The sequence below is a fragment of the Zootoca vivipara genome, chromosome 3, assembly GCF_963506605.1.
Source record: "Zootoca vivipara chromosome 3, rZooViv1.1, whole genome shotgun sequence".
Classification (NCBI taxonomy): Eukaryota; Metazoa; Chordata; class Lepidosauria; order Squamata; family Lacertidae; genus Zootoca; species Zootoca vivipara.
The window spans coordinates 86576245-86598542 of NC_083278.1; the positions used below are offsets into that span (position 1 = coordinate 86576245).

General features: G+C 41.3%; 1 protein-coding gene across 1 annotated transcript in view; it reads left to right on the forward strand.

Moving 5' to 3' along the window:
- The window catches only part of BABAM2 (BRISC and BRCA1 A complex member 2), a 132229-nt gene that overhangs the window by 99988 nt on the left and 9943 nt on the right, over window positions 1-22298 (forward strand). The window contains exon 11 of the mRNA XM_035111504.2: window positions 5727-5880. Coding sequence (XP_034967395.1) covers window positions 5727-5880 — 154 coding nt within the window. The remainder of the gene's footprint in view (window positions 1-5726; window positions 5881-22298) is intronic.

Genomic DNA, 22298 nt, shown 5'->3' on the forward strand with positions numbered 1-22298 from the left:
GTTATGGAACTTGCCCAGTAGTACCTAGTAATCACAGCTACCTTGCATGGATTTCACATGAACTTTCTGGTCCATTTCCCTTTCATTTTCATTTGCGAACCACCTTGTGATCTTTGGGTGAAGGATGGCATGCAAATTTAATAAGTAGTAATAATTTTCATAATCCCGTTCTGCCCCATTTCAGCATGTACATTTTGATCTGCATATTAGTTGGCAAGATGAAGGTCAGCTCAGTTCATGTTGTGATTCATAAAGATCAAATTTCTCAAATATTGTTTATGTGCAATAGAAGTTGTACGTGACCAAAGAATCACAGCCTAACATCTTGGCAGCTTTTAAACATAACGGCTAAATGGAACTTGCATGTTCAAAAGTAGCATGCCCCCGAGTATCAAATCTTTGGATATGCAAACACAGAGCTCTATTTCTGTCATTCTCTTCTTGTGAGCTTGCCATAGGAATCTTGCTGTTTGGTGTTGGAAATAGAATGAAGCACTATGCTGGCTTTTGGCTTGAACCAATAAGCCACTGCCTGTATTTGTAACACACAACTTTTTTGCCACAGATCAGTCATCCCTACTGGAGTAAGGTTTTCACAATACTTCTGTAGCAGGAGTGTGAAAACTCCAGCCTATGGCCTATGGTAGGGTGTCCAATTTGGCATGCAAGACCAACTCCTGCTCACATGTCAATCAGCTGGCATCACTTGTGACATGGGGAGAGGGGGGTTCCTTGGTGTGCTGGCTGCATGCATACCATGCTCAGTTGGCTATGCATAGCCAAACCGGTCCCACCTAGTCAAAGGAAGCAGTCTCAATTTTTTGCAGGTATTGGCTGAGAGAGGGACTTTTTGGTCTCACAGCAGATGCTTTCAAAATGCCAGCTTCTCCCCCACTCCATCAGCTGATGGAGATGGGAGCAAGAAATGCTTTGCTAGCCCAGTGCAGAGCACAGGGCCAGCAATGCCCCTTATGCTACAGTTTCCAAGCACCTAACAGCTATTTGGGTGTCAGACACTTGGGAGCCCTGAATATAGGATTTTGACACATGCTTGAGGCAACCCACCTGTTAATCATGTGGTGTCAATAATGGCATCATTTGATTGACAGGTAGGTTGTGTCACCCATCTGTGAAAGTTCGCCTGCAGGGTGGGCCATAAAAAAAAATCATCACCCTTATTCCATAGCTAATTAATTTAAGAAGCAGCAATATACCAGAGTGAGAAATTTGAAATACTCATCTTTTGACCCTGTGGTCCTCTCTGTAAGACAAAAGGTATTGGATTTGAGTCTAGTTGCTTTTGTTCAATTTTGCTGGCAAGAATTTTAATTTTTGTACCACACTCTTATAAAAAGGGGGGGGAATGCAGCAGCAAGAGTTGTTGCCATTTTGAACTGGTGGGCATGTCCCCCAATGCCAGTGGGCCACTTGTCAGTTGCCTGATTTCATCATAACATCAAATGAGCTGTTTTCCTTTGCCCATGCAGTTTGACATCAAGCTGTGTGGACAAAGAATGGGTTTTTCTGCAGAGCCTGCCTTAGGTACCAGTCAACTGTTCAGCACTTCAGTCGCACAGTTCCAGTAGTGCCAGCAAACAAAGCATTTGATGACACATCGGCCCCTCTGCACCTCATATTTGACATCAGGGAACACTGGAAGCTGTGCAAAGGGAACTGAATCTGACCAGCAGGTTGCTTCTTATATCACACACACACACACACACACACAAACACACATACACCACCCATGGGCCAAATTTGAGAGATGGACAGCACTTTGCAGCACCAACAACCATCTCATCAGTGGAACTTCAGTTCATTGCATTATTTTCAGTCAGCTGATCTTCGGTGCTTCAGAAGCCAAGTGTGCAGCACTTCTTTAGCTCTACAAATCAACTGATCATTAGGACTTCAGAAGAATTGCATGCTGGCTTCAGAAGCCATGACAATCTGCTGATTGGTACTTCAGAAACCCCTTTGGGCCCAGCTAGCTTAAATGGAGAGGCCTGGCGGGCCTAATTAGATCCATGGGCTGGAGGTTCCTTAAAATTAATTATTGTGAAGCTTTGTGGCTTGTAATAGACTTCGTGGAAAGATTCCTCAAAAAGCATTCATATTCTTGGGGTCAAATAAATCTCATGTCTTCCACTGACACATTTTTCCTTTTTATTTTTAGCATGGCGACAGAATTATACCTTCCTGACTAGATATCACTGTTTAACAACACAAGTTGAGTAAACGTGTTAGATGAAGTGACTCATATGTATGAAGTTATTTTTAGACTTTTAATTTGTGCTATACAGAATGTAACGGGGGGGGGGAGAGAGATGGTATACAGCTAGAGCCCTTTATTATGACTTACAGAGCTCATGAACTCATCATGCCTTTAAAAGATGACTAAGCAAGGGGTCTGTTGGCACTTCCAGGAATTTACAGACATGACTCATGCATCTATTGTCTACAGACATAGTACCAAGGTATCTGTGAGTCAACTTGTTTGGAGATAGTATTTGCCGCAATTGACATGAATGCTAACATACTTTTTATCTAGAAAACATGAAAAAAAAACTTAAGCATGGTTTTGCAAAGTTCAAATTCTCAAGCCAAATTCCGGCAGTCTTTGGGCGTGTAGTAAGCTGTCTGAAATGTTTGCATATGTTGGTGTCAGCATTTTCTATCTTTATTAGAGTTGTTCCTTGGTGTAATCTATGATCGCCAGTAATTCTGCATAGAAGCCTTGGGTTTATCTTTGCTCTCCCTTTTCTGTTGCAAAACCTTGTCACTTCTATATAGCAAAATATCTCTTTCTCCTCTTGGCTGAAACTCAAGGTTTGTGCTCTGGTTATCTCCTGCCTTGTCTAATTCAACCTTATTTTGGAAGGAGAATTATGGATAGAGGTGAGAGAACTGAGATGTGCCAAAGTCATTCGCCTCATTCAGGCCAAATGATCCCCCTCCTCAGTTTTCTACACTGCATTCCCAGCTCCGTCCCACCATCTGGTATATAAACTCCTTACTCATACCGCTAAAGCCCTCCACAGACTTGTCGCTGTCCCCTGTCCTCCATCCCATGACTTTCGTTCCTCAGACACATACAGGTGAAACTTGGAAAATTTGAATATCGTCGAAAAGTGCATTTATTTCAGTAATGCCACTAAAAAGGTGAAACCAATATATAAGATAGATGCATGACATGCAAAGCAAGATATGTCAAGCCTTTATTTGTTGTAATTGTAATTATTTGTCATTAAGCGGGTCAATTATAAATGGAATGTAAATAATGAAATGTAATAGCGATGTTTATTTTTGTATTATTGTAACTATTTGTTTTATTACTGTGGAATTTCCAAAAGAAAGCATTTGTAAAAATTAAAAGACAAATTAATAATAATAAGTTGCATTACTGAAATAAATGCACTTTTCGACGATATTCTAATTTTCCGTGTTTCACCTGTATTGGCTCTGCTGCTCAAGTGTCCTGCTTTTTTAAGTGTTTCTTCCTTTCTTGCGCCCTGAATCCCCTCCTAGGACTACATAGTTTTAACTCCCAATATTTGTTCAAAATCCCTCATCAGACTTCTCCTGTTAAGCCTTTTTTCTATAATTTTTATTAAATTTTATGTTTTAGAATATTCATTTAAACAACCTTAAAATATCAATGACTTCCCTTCTTCTCTTTCCGTGGTTCATTTTGCAAAACATAAATCCCTGGATGTTTTACATAAACTAAACCATTCATTGTTCCATTATTACATCCATCAAAGCTTATTTACACTGATGAATTTGTCTTAATGCTGCCAACGTTTTCAAATGTACACAACTTCAATAAACATTTTCCAATCTTCTTTAAACATATATTCTTCTTGTTCTCTTATTCTATATGATAGGTCCGCAAGCTGTGCATATTCCATCAGTTTAGTTGGGACCTCACTCGTTTTCCAACCTGTTAAGCCTTTGGCTGGTAACCTCAGCTGGTAAAAATCCCCATGTTATTCCAACTGCTGCTGTCATCTCATCAGCCCAGGCTTCTGGGGATGGGAGAGGTGCATTGGCTATCTGAGTTCTTGTTCTCTCTGCTGGTTTAATTTATAACTGGAATGTTCTGTTTAGTTTCCTATTTTTGATTTTATTGCTACCTTTTCTTTTGAATTTATGTCTTTCTGCCCTAGGACAAAGGCTAATTATTTTAAAGAAATAATAAAGAGTGTCTGTGCATATCTTGCCCTGTCCCCCTTGCTTTTCCTTTCCCTCTCCTCCTCTTGTTGGACTTCCCATTGATGAAATGTAGGCTGTTTCAGATTTGGTGGTATGAGAGTCAGTGTGGAGCAGTAACTAGAATGTTGAATTAGAACTGGGACAGACACAGTTCAGATCCCTGCTCAGCCATGCTTCTCACTATGTTACTTTGGCCTGTGTCTACATCTTGGCCTATGGCTGGTTGTGAGGATACAGGTTGGGGGGACAAAACATTTATTCTACCTCAAACTCTTTAGAAGGAAGGCAGGATACAAATCTAATGAAATAAATACATGCCTGTATGTATAAATAAATACATTCCAAGGCCACTGCTTGTGTTAAACTTTTCAATTTTGTATCTAGTTATATTGATCTTTTATATTTGATGTGGGGCGAGCTCTCATCTTTAGAGGGGTGGTCATGAATACAGGTAGCGAGGGGAAAGCTCTGTACCGGTAAGAAATTGGAGATCAGCTGGGACTAAGAAGTGAAATTGTTCACAAGAGATTTGGGGTCAGGAGAAGCTGCACGTTAAGGAGGAATTATAGAAGAACAAATGTACTATGGGCAAGAAAGCTGAGAAGGCATGGGGGTCAACTTGATTATGCACATTGATTCAATAACTGGACATAATAGAACCTGGGGGGGGGGGTTAGTTAACTGGAAGAAGCCTTTTCTTCCCTTTTTCTCTGAAACAGTCCTGTGGTTGGGGTGGGTGGGGGATTCAGCAATCACTGGAAAGACTAATCACCGCAAATGAAAGCTTTTCTGAATTGACAGTCATGTCTCTATTATGCTTTTAAACATGACTTCAGTGCTATATACTTTGCTCTTAAAACAAAGCTTTTTGACTTACTTAATAAGAGGAAAACTGCTATTAGTGCCTTTCTCAGTAAGTCAGAGGTTTTAAAAATCTAGATAATGGGAAACTTAGGATTCTTCAGTCAAAAGACAAGTGAAACTAACACAACAGATACTGTTAACTTTCTTCACTGAAGTTTTATTATCCTCTCTCACTGCTTTATACCACTTGCACAAAGAAATTTTGCTTTTAAAAGAAACCTGATGCTTGAGGGAAAAGTAATTTAAAATAACAACCAAACACATAAAGGAAATGGAATTTAAATACAAAGCGCAAACAGCAAAGAATAGAATAATAGAATTACAGAGTTGGAAGGGATCACAAGGGTTATCTAGTCCAACCCTAGGCAATGCAGGAATCTCAACTAGATCATACAAGGCAGGTGGCCATCCAGCCTCTGCTTAAAAGCCTCCAGGGAAGGAGAGTATTTGTGGCCCCGATCTAGAGCTTATAAAACAATTTGAGTTTGTTGAGTGAAAGGAAGCTTTACGTTGTCATAACGTTAAAGTTTTGCTGTGGATGTTACACTGATAAGCTTAGAAGTTTCTTAATCTGTGTGTCAAATGTGGAAGATGAACGCAAGAAAGAACAAAATCCCTTAACCCATCGTCTTTTTCTTTCTTTGCAGTTGACCTCCCACTCTATTTTCCACGGGACCAGCCAACGTTAACGTTTCAGTCTGTCTATCACTTCACTAACAGTGGGGAGCTCTATTCACAGGCCCAGAAAAACTACCCCTACAGTCCACGTTGGGATGGCAATGAGATGGCCAAACGGGCAAAGTAAGTCATCTCTCTTTCTGTGGGGTAGTTCTGCAAGATACTATACACATGTTCAGTGGTACCTTAGGTTACAAACACCTCGGGTTACAAACACTTTGGGTTACAGACTCCGCTAACCCAGAAGTAGTACCTCGGGTTAAGAACTTTACCTCAGGATGAGAACAGAAATCGTGTGGCGGCGGCAGCAGGAGGCCCCATTAGCTAAAGTGGTACCTCAGGTTAAGAACCGTTTCAGGTTAAGAACGGACCTTCCGGACCTCCAGAAGTTTGTAACCAGAGGTGCCACAGTAGTTTGCTTTCTGTTTGAACTAGCTAACCGCCTCTGAAATGTGATTAGGGGAAAGTGAGGCAAATGAAGCCTAAGCTACTTTCTTACATGCAGATACACACTGCTCCATTCACTTTCTTCCCTCCAGACCTTTTCCTTACTGCCAAACTTTAGCTACTTTTCCTTTTAGCTCCCCTCCCCATTACATGACCTTCCAATTCCTAGGTGTCCTCCTTAAATGAAGTGCAAATTTGTCACAACTGGTCTTTCCAGGCTCAATGGGCCCACCTCCTGGACCCAGACCCCTTACCAATTTAAAAAGGTCTTTTGATTGGCATTGGGCAGACTGTCATCACTGCCACAGAATTGTTGTTGTTGTTGTTGTTGTTGTTGTTGTTGTTGTTGTTGTTGTTGTTGTTGTTGTTATACCACCCTTCATCAAGTACATCTCAGGGGAGTTCCCAACATAAAAATGATAAACATAAAAATGGGTCCGGCCATATTCTTCTCAAGTCCTCCGGCTGTTGACTCTGCCATTTCATTGCCCTCAGCTCCTTGAAATACCAAGGAGCCAACATGACTCAGTGACTTGCTGACAGGCATGTCAATGTGACCATATTGGTAGCATGAGTAATCTCCCAATTTCTGGCAGGACCACTGGGCAGATCTGTGGAAAATTCCCCCAGGGACATTAGGAAGCTATCTGGCTCCATACATCTCCAATGGTGGATGTTTACATGGTCCCATACCCTGCAGCATATAGCCCAAGCCTGATTAGAGGGTAATATATCCATGACAGCAGTCTTTGTCAGCTTCCCCACCAAACACTAGTACAGAAAAGCAGGTCTAAAGTGTGTCCTGCCACATGCATTTTACCAGATATAATCTGAGACAGACCCATGGTTGTCATGGCAGCGGTGAAATTTTGAGCTGTTCCAAATAAGGCTGCCTCAGCATGTATGTTGAAATCCCCCAAAACTATAGCCTTGGGGTTCTCCACACCACCTCCAAGACCACCTCCACCAGCTCAGGCAGGCATGTAATTGTTACTTTTGGCTACTTTCTTATTCTGAAACCTGTAGTGGGATTATACAATTGTATTTATCCATTTTATTTTGGCAGTATTGAACAGATCTACATTGTTAAGCCACTCTTTGCTTTGTTTCACTTTACATCAAGGGCCAAAGTATTTGAAGTAAAATGAATGGAAGATTTGAGATTGGACAACAGTTGGCCATATTGGCCGGCTCTAAAGATGTTTTTTTTTTTTAAGAAGCAGTTTAATAACCACCTCTTTCAGTGAGGCTAAGAAGGCTCCCTCACAGAGGGAAGCATTCACCACCCCACAGAGCCCATTGCCCAGCGCTTCACAGCATGCTTTTATTAGCCAGGATGGGCAAGGATCAAGGAGACAGGTGATCGGTTTCACTCGTCCAAGCAGCCTGTCCACATTGGATTAATTCCATGCAGCTTGACTAGACAGCACTTTAGCACTCTCCCGCCCCGGCCCTGCTCCCACAGTGGAGTCTACCTCTTTCCGAATCTGAGTGACTTTATCTGCAAAAAAAACTTTGCAAAATCATTGCAGGAGATCTTGGGGTCTTTACGAGGCCCCGATGGCAAAGGTGGTTCTGTTAAATTGTGAACCATCTGAAAGAGTCTCCTGCTGCTATTTTCTGCAGATGCAATTTAGGGGATGTGAAAAAAGTCCTCTTCTCCACCGCTATCGCCACTTAGTAGGCTCGACATTGAGCTCTTAACCCGTGTCTGGTCAAATTCAGAATGAGTTTTCTGCCACTGATGCTCTAGCCATCTCAGCGATTGTTTCTTTGCCCAAAGCTCCAGGGAAAACCATGGGGCTGCCCGGGCTTCATGCAATTGGAGAGGACGCTTCAGAGCCAGACAGTTGATAGCCCTGGTTAACTCCACATTCCAGCGGGCTACCAGGGAATCAGCTGAAAGGCCATCAACATGGGATAAAACATCCCCTACCACTCTCTGGAAACCATTTGGATCCATTAAGTGGCAGAGGCAGACCATCCAAATCAGTCCCACCTCCCAGCAGAGAGGAAAGGTCAAGGAGAAGTCCAGTTGCACCAGGAAGTGATCTGACCATGGCACTTCTTTTGTTTCACTTTTACCTAGTGTCAGATCACCCACGTCAGTAGAGGTGAACACAAGTTCTAAGCCATGTCTGCGGCTATGAGTTGGGCCAAACTTTTTCAAGGACAGCCCCATGGAGGCCATGCTTTCCATGAAGTCCCGAGCGGTCCTTTGTAGGTGCTTTCTTTGGCTTGTAAAATTGCAAAAATGTTGAAACAGCAACATGTTAGAGATCAGCAAGTTGCAAAAATAAAGTAGTACAGCATATCTAAGTGGCAAACTTGAAGTGATTTAGTAGGTAGGGGAAAAAGGAAGCAATAGGTGTGAATTCTGACGTGCCTTCAGAAATAAAGGATGTGGCTCAAGTTGTGAAGATCAGTTAAATGGCGATGTTTTCAGCTAAATAAAGAAGTTAGATTATTGGAAGTACCTGCAGGTTTGATCACTCCTTGAAATATAGCAGAAAGCATCATTTGGTTTAGTTTAGTCGTGATTAATGGATGAATATGCTGATACCATTGTATAAACTCAGCAAAAGAGAAATGTTTTCATTACATGTGGATTGCTACATGTAATTAGTGCATTCTCTGTGGGGCTCCATTGCATTTGATCCAGAAACTGCAGTTGGTGCAGAATGCATTTGGGGTGTTACTGGGTTGTTGTTTTTATTTTGATTCTATATATTGTGGTTTTTATGTTGATCTTTTCTGTGAACCACCCAGAGATTCCAGGTATAGGGTGGTATATAAATCCAATTAATAATAATAATGCTGCCGCACAGTTGCGGTCAGGAGGGAGACCCTGCCAATATATAACATCTCTCTTCAGATGTTGCCAATTTGAGCTATCAGGCCAAGTTCAAGTTGTTAATATTAGCCCATCAAACCCTTAACAGCTTGGAACCAGTTTACTTGTGGGGTCATCTTAATCCATATATGCCCACTTGACCACTTTGATCTGCAGAACTGGCATTATGGAAGATGTTGCATAATACTCACTCTGCACTGGTAAAAAATTCAATGTTTTAGTCTGGCAGCACCTGCACTTTGGAACCATAGCTGCCAAGTTTTCCCTTTTCTCGCGAGGAAGCCTATTCAGCATAAGGGAAAATCCCTTAAAATAAGGGATAACTTGGCAGCTATGTTTGGAACTCCCTGCTGATTGACATCAGGCAGGGGCCTTCGCTGTACTCTTATCAGCACCTGCTTAAAACATTTTCATTTAGTCAAGCCTACCCAAACAAACAGAATTTACACGTGTTTTATTTCTTTTTAACTACTGCTGATTTCAATCATATTTTGAATGTTTAAATGCCTGTTTTTAATTAGTTTTTTTTAAATCAATTCTGATGTTTTTATATATTTTTGCAACCCACTTAAGAGGGCATTTTGTTTGTTTTGCTTTTACAGTCAAGCAGTATATAATTTTGTTAATAAATAAATAATTTTTGCCAGGGGAATATAAAGAACTATAATTCTGCCCTCAGTTTGGTCTGTGATCCGTGACATGATTGATTTAAATTAATCTAAGGATGAATAAAGCGACTGGTAGAAGTGACACCAGATAATTAGGGGGCTTCTCACTTCATGCTTTGTTTTATTTTGAAGCATGTGGGCTGGTCATTATTGCATGAAGGTATAGATTACAGTTCAGGGTGAGCACATGGAAATCTGAAAGCATCCTGGGAAGGGAATGAGATTCCTTGTCATTTTGAACAAAGGCTGTCAATTTAAGGTGACATCCTTGAACTTGTGACACAGCCTCAGCTATGGAAACACATATTCAGTAATATGTGAAGGGAAATGTACAGCTGCATTTGCTTCACTGTTGAAGGCAACCAGGTTCTGAATTCTGGCTGGCTGATTATTCTGTTTTGATTTTTGCTTGTTGTTGCATAGCCATGGAATAAACCATTAAAAAAAACCCTCTCACATAGGAGTGCAGTATGCAACAGTTTTTAACTATCTGCAATGGTGAATCGCAGCATAGTTAACCAGTTTGGTTGAGAATTCCTACTTTTATAACAGGGGTGTCAGCAAACCTTTTCAGCAGGGGGCCAGTCCACTGTCCCTCAGACCTTGTGGGGAGCCGGACTATGTTACGGGTGGGGATGAACGGATTCCTATACCCCACAAATAACCCAGAGATGCATTTTAAATAAAAGCACACATTCTACTCCTGTAAAAACACGCTGATTCCCAGACTGTCCGCTGGCCGGATTTAGAAGGCGATTGGGCTGGATCCGGCCCCTGGGCCTTAGTTTGCCTACCCATGTTTTATAAAATACAGAAATGTCAAATAATACCTGTCCTTATGGTGATATACTGCAGTGGGAATTTTTAAAGACATTGATCTTTCATGGGAGGTGCTGCCAGTTTAAACATGCCTACCTTTCATTGTCTTGTTGGGTGTGTCTTTATTTATCTTGCCCTTCCAGGGTACTGGCATGTGTGTTACTCAGAAGATCAAGAGAAACAGTTATAAATCAATATCATCTCCCACAAAATATTAGGCAGCATAGACAGGTGTAGTAGTATAAGAATTCACAGAGGTCACTGTAAATTCTTATTATAAGACCTTTTTTAAAAAAAAAAATGAACAAGTTAAAATGCAGTGCCCTAACAATTTCTTCAAAAGTTTGGAGAAGACATCATAAAAGCCAGGGACAGATCATTTTTTATTCCCTCCTTTTCACTACTTCTGGTTGTGCTCTCTCACCCTGACCATTGGACTGACAAAGCTGTTCATATAATCAAGCAATAGCCTTCAAATGTGAGGTCAATGGTGGTGTTGCTCCTAATACCACCAGCTGGAGGTTGAGGCCAAACATTTTTACCTTCAAATGTGGGTTCCCCAGAGGCATCTCTCCTATTACTGTTGGAATCAGGACTAGATCCTGGACTAGGTGGACCTTTGATCTTATCCAACAGGGTTATTCTTATGCCAGGATTTAAGACAGTAAGGCTATACACAAAATAATCCCATTTGTGCTTGCAAGGAACCAAGCCCTGTTTGTTAGTCTTGATATTCAGAGGTTGGGTTTATTCTGTTAAGTCCCTTGTTAGGAACTTGAATGTTCATATTTACCTTTCATTATGCATTAAAGTCATGTGGGGAACAGTTTCATTTAAGAAACTTTTTTTTCATAGAAAATTAGGAAACACCTATAAAATCTCTTGTTCTGGTTTCATTAGTAAAAATAATACAATTCAATGGTTGGGTTTTTTAATAGGCTATTTTATCAACGCTTTGTTACTTAATTTTAAATGCCATTGTTGAGTGAAATGGTTGAGTGGTGCTGTGGTCTAAACCAGTGGTCCTCAACCTTGGGCCTGCAGATGTTTTTGGCCTAGAACTCCCATGATCCCTAGCTAGCAGGACCAGTGGTCAGGGATGATGGGAATTGTTGTCTCAAAACATCTGGAGGCCCAAAGTTGAGGAGCACTGGTCTAAACCACTGAGCCATTTGGGCTTGCAGATCGGAAGGTTGGCAGTTTGAATCCCCACGATGGGGTGAGCTCCTGTGGCTCTGTCCCAGCTTCTGACAACCTAGCTGTTTGAAAGCATGCCAGTGCAAGTAGATAAATAGGTACCGCTGTGGCAGGAAGGTAAACAGTGTTTCCATGCACTCTGGCTTCTGTCACAGTGTTCCATTGCACCAGAAGTGGTTTAGTCATGCTGGCCACATGACCCGAAAAGCTGTCTGTGGACAAACGCCAGCTCCCTCAGCCTGAAGCGAGATGAGTGTTGCACCCCATAGTCGCCTTTGACTGGACTCAACCATCGGGGGGTTGTTTACCTTTACCTTTATTTACCTATTCATGTTCAAAACACCCATCTTCTTTCTCTTTGCCTGTTTCCATTTATAAATTCTCTCTACCTGTGTTCCTCCAACTGATGAGTAATTTCTACACAAGCTTTCTCCATTTTTGCTCTTGCTTTTTATATACAGACGGACTCCATATATTTCCCCTTATTAAGCCTTTATTTATGTCCCATACTTACAAATGGGGACAATGTACAGTCACTTTGTCCTGAAAAATCTTGTTTCCTCTCGTAAAGAGATTTATGAATGCTTAGTTCGAAAATAAACATCCACTCCTGAAATAAATATGTATGAATGCCAGTCTGCTGTAATGGCGGCATGATTTGAAACTGTTTGTGTCTCTATCTTACCCAGTTTGAGTTGCTATCTTCTTTGAGGCCCGTATATAAATTTCCATGAGTATGAATGAAGTAGTATGGAACAAAATGTAAATAGCAAACAGAACAACATGTGGGTCTTTTGTGCTTATCTATTGCCGTCCATATGCCTATTTGTGATCAAGTCAAATTAATGAATAGGAGACTTCCTGGGGAGAAAATGCGAGTGCATTGGCAAGGTTGTGAGCTGGAGAAACTGCATTATAGGAGCAAAACAAGGAAGCATGAGAAAGTAGCAAGGACCATTTTAAGGGTAGAGATAGTTATAGAAGAAGGTAGATTGTAATGGATTGACCCAGAAATTCTCTCTGACTTCAATGACCTATATGAAAAACAGAAGAATAGGGGAAAGAGGACATCTGTAGATTAGCCATCAAGAGTAGTTCTACTCTCACAACACAAAAACTGCTTTTGCAGAAAAGGGGGATGCATGGAGACAGCTGCAAGCCAGTTTACTGAAACACACAGTTCATGGTAATCCATGGTGGGCATAAAATATATAGCTAATTGTGAACAACCAATGCTCCTATTCATGGTATATAGATATAAAGCAGACCCAGCATTTTTGTTTCCATGGGAAAAAAATGTTGTGTTTTTCTCTTCTTAAGTAGGCATTCATGTCTATGTAAACAGAACATACAGTCTCTCAGCCTGCAATTTTATGTAGGAATATTGTAAATAAAGCTTACTTGTTTGTGCATGTAATACTTAGCTATTGGAAGCATGCCGATTAGTGTCTGTTCTCAGTTACCCTTTGTTCGGTTCCAGAAAATCCCATGAGGCTTCAGGAAATGCAGGCGAGGCCTGGTGTTAGCCATGTTTCCATATCGTAGTCTAAATTCTAAAAAGTCCAAGTTAGGCATTTCCCACACATTTAGGCAAGGACAGTTAAAATGTTTCAGCATCTTGAGAATCTTGTCCTTGTCTATGGGAGAGTGAAGGAGGCAAAATTCTAGCTCAGGGGTCCCCAGACTGCGGCCCAATTGGCCTCACAATCCGGCCCGCGATGACCCCCGCCGCCCGCTGCCGCCGCCCGCTCTTGCAGCGCGCGGCGCGGCGGCGCACTTCCAGATCGGAAAAAATAGCTGAAAATCGTTTCTGCGCATGCGTATGGGCCTCTCCCGACACAGAAGAGGTCATTTCCGGTGCACTTCCAGGTCGGGGGAGGCCATACGCATGCGCACAAACAATTTTCGGCAATTTTTCCGGCCTGGAAGCGCGCCAACGCGCCAGTAAATGGGTGTGCGCATGCGCACTGGCGCGCACTCCCTCACCCTCCGTCCCGCAGCGCGATCGGCGCGGCGGGCACCGCCCCAAAGGCGGGTAAGTCTGGGGACCCCTGTTCTAGCTCATTTGGGTGCAAAGAAACTACATGTAGGGCAATACGTGGTTAACTCTGAATAAACCATTTCAGATACTTGAAAAGTAAGACCTCTGTGGTTGGCAACTCCTTGCCCCTCCCCTTGATTAGAAAAGCAGGATAAATTATGCAAAAACACAAATATGGTTAATTTCAGACCTGGTATCCATATTCTATATTGTTAGGCAGGTACTGGAGCACCAGTGCCTTGTTAGGTTCTGCCATGCGGATGATGTTGCCCACCCTCTGATCCCCCAGTGACCACAGTTCACCTGGAAGCTACCATTTTCTTCCTACAGTGTCCAAATGCCAACTCAGTCCAGGGCATTGCAGATGGGGGGGAAGAGGGCTTTCAGGGGCAGCTGACATATGATTGTGGCATCTGGAATCTTATCCTGTCACCCCAAGTGGCATAGATGACAACATCCAGTGCATGCAGGAACAAGAAAATGTCAGGTGCCAAAGAGCTGCATTGCCACTCCTTTCCACTGCTATTCTTTGCAGTTTAAAGTTGAAGAAAAAAACGCTCTTTGCCATGTTCCAGGCTATCCTTCTGGCAAACCTTAGGAAGGAATTCGGTGATGTGTACTTTTCAGGGGCCACTTTAAACCTGAAGCCAGCAGGAGAGCCTCTTCCATGAAAGTACCTGCCAACCACATTTTCTGTGAATATTTTTAGTGTTAGAAATAGTAGTTTGATTTTTTAAAAAAAAAATTGTAAGGAGAAATTTTAACTCTGCTGAAATGACTTTTAATCAAATGGATTAATTAACTAAACACTGCAAATCTCATTAGAAGTATTGATAGTGAGATTTTATTCCGGGAGCTGGAAAGTAGAGTGGATTCTGGGAAAGAACCCTAAAGGTCCGTATTTACTTCCTTTGAGTTAATGAAGCCTACCCTCCTTAAATCTTCACACTTTAATTTCAAGGAATTGTTCTCTAAATAAAATATATAGTTACTGGATGGAATAAAATGCCAACATCCAGAAAGATGAAAGTAGAAGGAAGCGGCATTTTACTCTAATATCACATAATGCTTTATTATTAAGACACTTAATGCATTATTAGCTTAACGACTCTTGTAACAAAATCCCCTTTAATTAGATAGATGCTGTGGTAGAGAGAGACAAATAAAAAACCAGTGGACCAAAAACGAATGCAAATGATGGCCTGTAATGGAGGAGCAATCTATATTGGAGTGAAATCTCTGTATGTTCATGGCGGTGGGTGGCATTACAGTGGTGTCTGGCTAGTTGAATCACATTTTTCATGTACATTTTGAAAAGTGTCGTCTTGGATAGCTGAGTGCAGCTCTTAAGACATGGTATGTTGGTTTCTGACAGGTGCCTGCCAGGGATCTTCAGTGCTGTCATGCATAATGTGGATTTCAGCCAAATTAGGAGGGTTGGGAAACTTATTTCTGGTCACTTCTCATTAAATCTTTGACTTTGGCAAAGGAAAAACAATGATTAAAGATGTAATGCCATGGCGGGAGATAAGCATATGTGAAATTCTTGATGGAATACAGGGTTTTCTAAATAACGAATATGCAGTATTGAAGCATTCCATCTCAGCATTGTTGTATATAGCCAAATTTCAAGTATTAAATGAGGGATATAATTACATTTAGATTATTTTATTCAATGAAAGTATAGGATCTCTTATGACAGACAGTACTTTTTATTTTAAGTGTAGCTTCCCCCCAATGCCCAGAAATGAGTACTCTTTAATTATGTATTGATCTATATAGTGGAATTCTTCACAAGACAATTTCTGCTCTCCAGAATGTGAACTGAATATCTGGTGAGAGATACTTCTCTGCTATTTCCTTCTGCACCCTAAATATGTGTGTGGACACCTTGAAAATGAGCATGCATCTTTTGGCCTGAAGGAAGAGGGAAAGAAATCCAAAAGAAGCTGAAGAATTGTTGCTAACTAATGTTGGTTTCTATTGCAGTAGAATATGCTAAACTAGAATACTGCCATGCTAAATATTTGGTATATTTTATATGATCCAGCAGTAAAATACTTGAACAGCAGCAGTGCTTTCAATGACTCCCGTCTTCATAGAGAGTTTTTGAGTACAGTTGCACAACTACCCATGGATCCACCTGAGAGAAATACCGTATTGGCCCAAATATAAGCCACACCTTTAAAATTGGAGGGGGGGGAGAGAAAAAAGAAAAATATCCCAAATATAAGCCGATGCATTCCTCGCTGCTCCTGACTCCATACTGGGGGTGGGGGGAGCCGCGCTGCGTTGCTGTCGACCTTTCCCCTTCCTCACTCTTTCCCTTCCAGGCCTTGGGGGAGAGGACAGGGGACTTGTTGGGTTTATATTCCTCTCACTGTGCAATCACAGCAGTCAGAAGACTGTGTTTACACATTCCAGCAAAGATTGTTGGAATCACGGGAGCGGATGTGATGCTGTATTCTGTTTCCGTTTGCCACGCTCCTGGCACTTTTTGCCCCACACTCCTGGCTGCATACCATAAGTTTTGCTAATATAAGCCGCACTTTAACTTTCCATGGTCGGAATTTGGGGGGGAAGTGAGGCTTATATTCAGGCCAATATGGTAATACTTAGTCCCCTTTTAACCAGTTTACCAACCAAAAATGATTGGGAAAGTTCCTTTTTGGAATTCCATAGGAGCTCGTCACACAACCAAATGGAAATGATGAGTTGATCTCTGCATTTGAATTTGGAAACTGATACTGTCTTGGGGACGCAGGTGGCGCTGTGGGTTAAACCACAAAGCCTAGAGCTTGCCGATCAGAAGGTCAGCGGTTCGAATCCCTGCGACGGGGTGAGCTCCCGTTGCTCGGTCCCAGCTCCTGCCAACCTAGCAGTTCGAAAGCACGTCAAAGTGCAAGTAGATAAATAGGTACCACTACAGCGGGAAGGTAAACAGCGTTTCTGTGTGCTGCTCTGGTTCGCCAGAAGCGGCTTTGTCAATAATACCTTACTGTCTAGATTTATGACAAATAATTGCCCATTCTGGAAGGCACATGTATAATGATTTAGAAAAACAAACACATTTAGTCTGATTTTAAAATAGTGTGTTTGATGGACCAACACAACAAGATGCTCTCTTGGAACACACTAAACTTTTCATCTCTTAATGTAAACTTTTATGTCCCATGAGGACAGTCAAACACAACTACTTTGTAGGAAACAAAATACATGGAATTTTCCTTTACGTTTTTGGAACAAAAGTATTGTAGATGACAGTAATTAGAAATAGAAAAAGATTTTAGAATGTTCATTTGAATGTAAACAGAGCTTAATTTGAATGGAAGTTTATTTTTAATAAGGCCTGCGTCTTTCATTAAGCATAATTGAAATGTTTTACGTGACCTTGGGATGTTCATAAACTTTGTTTATTGAGCAAATGCTTAACGTAGGACTTTCTTTTCTAGATCATAAGGATACTTCTGAGTATAATGATACATTACAGTTCCATCTAATCCTGTTATGAAATGTGACCTACATACCGAACCACACTTGAAACAATAACTATTTGCAGTTTTAAATTCGCGTTGTTTGTCTGAATAAACAGAACTTTAAAACTGCTAGGCATACATAAGTTAAAATGAGACAAGTCCATAAACATTTCATTGTATTCTTTTGTCCCACTTTTAGTTAGAGTGACTGTCACACCAGCTGTGACCTGGGGACACATGATCAGGTTCTCCCATTAGCCATTGGCAAAGTTGGGCAACTTCCAGAGACCATGCATTAGAAAGGTGTGTACTGCTAATTGGACATCCAACAAATTGCTGCTGAACTTTAGAATAAACACATAGTGGAGGATCTGTGTGCACATGCCGCGGCTGCCTATGGAGGTGGCAGATATGGAGGTGAGGGAGACCAAGGATCCCAGAGCCATGCAGTCTGATTGTCCAGTGGTAGAGTGGGTTACTTCCTCTCAAGCTGGCTCCCCTGAGTCCATTTGTTGCAGAAATTGAAGAATCCCACAAGCTACACCATTGAGACTTCATGCATTGCTGTGTAGGAGCTCAAGGTCTGATTCACAGAACTTAAGCTCCTGCCTGCTGTACCCTCTCATGCTCCTAGCAGCAAGTAGCAATTTTGAACTCTGGCAGTCGCCTCTGATCCGCCCCCCAGCAGTTTCAGTGCTTGACTGCCAGCATATATGGCAGAATCAGCTTGCCAGAAACCAGATAAGCTCACCAGTCTGACAGGAGCAGTGCATGGAGGTTGGTCCCAGAAGGCGACAACAGTCTCAAAAATTGTACAGCAGTGAAATAGCAGCCTGTCTATGATCAGGATCAGGGTCCCCCATGTGAGCAAGTATCTCTGGATGGGGGCCTTTACATGTGTGAGAGGATCTGTCTCAATGTGTTGCTTGCTTGTATGTGTGAATAAAAGAGGGTGTGTCCATCTGTCAGTCTGTATGTCCTCTGTGGGGCTGTGCAGAAGCCCAGCATAGACCTTGCACATGAGCTTTGAAATAATCCATTTGAGCTGCGGCGCAGGTCAATAATTCTCTGAATTTTTTTATTCAGAGAACAAAAATCATCCATCATATTTATCCTCTTATTGGCATCTATGCCCCATGATGTTTACAGGGCAGATCCCTACTTCAGTGGGCTTACAATATAAAATTGACACACGGAAACAGAGGAAAGGAGGAAATGGAGGCAGGGGTATGTTACTGTTCCCGAGTGATCTAGAAACATACCATTTGAGGGGAGCATTTCATAGGCAGTTTTCTTTCCTGCCACACTGCAGTAATCAGTTGATTAGGAAAGACGTTCGCCCTATCACTTTTTGAGTTAAGTGACTAGTGGCAAAAGATGCTGTGTTGTGTTTGAACTTCAGACATGAAGGTGCGCGTGGTTTTTATTTTATACATCAATACTCTGCCACTCCTCCAAAAAGCCCATAGCTCCTTGTGTGTTATTCCAAAGCAGTCTCCAACGAGGCATTGCACCAAAACCACAAGGAGCCAAAAAGTTTTGAAGCGTTTTCCCATGGCACGGGATGCAGTGACTCTGTTTCACTTTCCACAACAGTCATGCAGAGATGTCTGTCCACTGCTATGGCTAAAATACCTCTTTGGGATCAGTTTCTATGCGTTCTTAAATTTCACCTTTTTGCCTTGATCACTTCAGTTATATAAGTAGTAATAAAACTAAATATCTTGAAATCACTTGTGTTTTTTATAACCATCCCCACCCCTAGTGCATGTCTCTGGGTCAGTGCATCTGGAAAGGTAGTAACCCTGTCTCTGAGAGCATCCTATTATCTGTCTTTTGTGCTTTTAAAGGTTAATTACTGGGAGTTGCACAAAAAGAGCCAGCCAGACTATCTGTGGTCAGGGAAGGGTTGGCCCTCTCCTCGTCAAATGCCCAAGAACAGACTGCTGTGGGTGGCAAGCATTTTCAAAACAAGTTTTCTTTGTTTCAGGACAAGTTGCTGCAAGAACAGGGAACTATAAAGCCTTTAGAATTACCAGTCTGAGCTTCAAAAAGTGTATAGTCAGAGGGATTTACAAGAACTTGGATGCACTTTGTGGCCACACTGTTGACATCCTTTATGTAACATGACATTATTATGAATTGGCAACATCATAATTACAGTCTGAGATGAATAGGTCAAAGACACAAAGTCATATGATCTTTGTCCTGGTCTTTCTTGAGTTTAGCTCTAGCTTTCATCTCGTCTATGGAAGAGAGTGGAACGCTCTCCAGATTTTCCCTGGTCTGAATTATTTTGATTAGAAGGGATTTGATCTGGATTGCAAAGCCTTTGATACTGAAAGTCTACTCTTGGCCTGCTTGCATAAATCACGATGCTTGGGCACTGTTGAGATGAAGTGACTCCTAATAAGATAAACAGAAATGCTTGATAAAAGCCACATTACTATGAGGTTCTCATGTTAATATTTCTGAAAGGCATTTTCTTCCACCTTTTTCCGTTTATCACTTGGCCTTTTATTGCAGTGCCGAGACAAACGTAAGAAGAGAAGTTGTAATTAATATTATGATTCTTAGTTTGGCCTGTATAAGTTTAGTGTTACTCTGGGCTACGTGCAGATGAAGAGAAGAAACAGGTCAATAAATACCTTAAAATGCATTTTGGAAACCATGCCAATTCTCCTGAAACCTTTTTTTAAAAAATGCAGAATTGCCCTCGAATTCATGGTTCTATTCAGACATGTGAATCTTCCAGCCTGATATGTCTATCATCTCTGCAACCCTTTGCCTATGCTTCCCATACATCCCAAATTTGTAATCCAATGCCTCCTGCCTCTGGACTCCTCATAACTGCCCTTTGGGCTCTTTCCAATTGCCTGTTTCTCTGCCTACTGGCCACAGTGTTCCTAATCTCTACCAGTGTTAGAAACTCAGATAGAAAAGCTAAGAGCCAAATGGTTTATTATGGGATCTGGGGTGTGGGCGCCAAAACAGAATGTCTAGTCACCACTGGGGGGTGGGGGAGATCAGCAATACTTGTTATTTATTATTTTGATAAGCATGAATTAATATGCAGTTCACATAAGTATTACATTGTTCATATCACATTTTTAGCATACATTGTTAATATCACATTTTTAGCATAAATTGTTAGTGCATTTTTAATTTGGTGTTGGCAATAAAAAATATTGGTCAATGCTTCAGTTTTCAAAACACTTTACTCTTTATTGTTAAACTCCTTGATATATTGTCTATCCTTAACATATACTTTGAGGCTTCAAAGCCCATACATTTCTATAATCCCTGAATTTCAGCCAGGTGCAAAAAATGGCACCCAGACTTTTGGAGGTGCTTGCAAATGGAGAATCTTTAGGCACAAAATGCTCCTGGCGCCCTGCTAATTTCGAACCCTAATCTCCACTGTGATCCTTCATTTTCATTGATGTATATCCATATAGCTTACTATCCCCCTCCCAGCAGCTAAAATATTTGTGATTTTAGCTTGTGTGTTTTTTTTAGAGTGATTGATACTAAAACACTAATTAGCAGGGGTAAGCACACCAGAAATAACTGGCACATCTCTTGAAAGCCACCAATAAAGAGAAGCACGAGTGAGATTAGTTGACACTGCCCCCAAGTAAGAATAACTGTAGAGCATTCAGTGGTCTTGTAGAAGGAAATGGCACATTACATAATGTTGATGACTACTCTGCAATTTATTTTCTTTCTCTTAAAGGCCTGTCACTTGCTATTGAAAATTGGGGTTAAGTCAAACCATTCTGTACTGGCGATGAATTGTCTACTCTAGGTGCTGACTTTACACTTCATACTTTCAACCATCTTTGGACCATCAACTGGTGTTTGCTTTTTCTTCTTGAAGACACTTCTTGACATTTAAGGCACTGGGGCAACTATAGCCAGAGTATTAACAGATAGAAGTACGTCAACATGAATAGTTACATCATGGAAAGAAGGCTTTGAGGCTCTCACTGTCAAATGGCATGGCATCAATGTGCTTCTTAAACAAGGGAAATGTGAAGTTTTCCTTGATAGCTTCTAGAGTATGGATGGTGAAATAAATTAATTATTTGCCTTGTATTGATATGTCCTTATAGTGTATTTATTGAGACTTTGAACCCCCTGCTTGCTGGATCAAAATCAGTCCTTAGAACATTATGAAGAGGAGATAGCACAACTCTAGGGCCCTGACTCACAATTTGGCTAACCTAGTCAGTATTTTCCTCCACACAGGGTCATTTTTTTAAAAAACCAACCCAATTCATATTTCTTCTTTCTTTTATTTCCTCTTCCTTTGCAACAGATTTTGTTGAACACACAGGAGTGTGACATACCTCATTTCTATCAGTCCCCCCCACCCATCACCTCTAACTGCAAATTCACAAAACTTTGCTGCATGGATTTAGACTGTGATGAGAACTAGGATTGACTATAAACTAGGATAAACAGCAGCTGAAGCATGTGAGAAGGATCCTAATGAATTGTTACACTAATAAAATGGTGACAACAAGGTATCATTTGTCAGCTGTCTTGGGAGGATTCGAAATAAATATATTAAATAAGATAAGATATCTTTATTGTCATTGTCCCCTTGCGGGAACAACGAAATTACAAAAATACAGTGGTACCTTGGTTTGCATACGTTTTGGATTACAAACACGTCAAACCCGGAAGTGCATGTCCCTGTTTGCAACCTATTTTTGGATTACAACCCTTTTTCTTTTCTCTTTTTCTTTTTCGGGGGGGATTATGAACAATTTTTTTTGGAGGTCCCATTGGCAAAAGCGCGCCTTGGGTTACAACCTGTTTTGGTTTACAAACGGACCTACGGAACGGATTATGGTTGTAAACCAAGGTACCACTGTAAGCTGCATAGGTTGAAATGCAGTGCCTTTCTTTCCCCGCCTTGAGCTCCACTGCGGTTATGGTCCAACATCCTCACAATGGGTTGTTTCATAGGAAGAGTTCCTTAAATACCTCCCTCTAACTATCCAAAGCAGCTGGTGCCTCTTTTGTGAAGG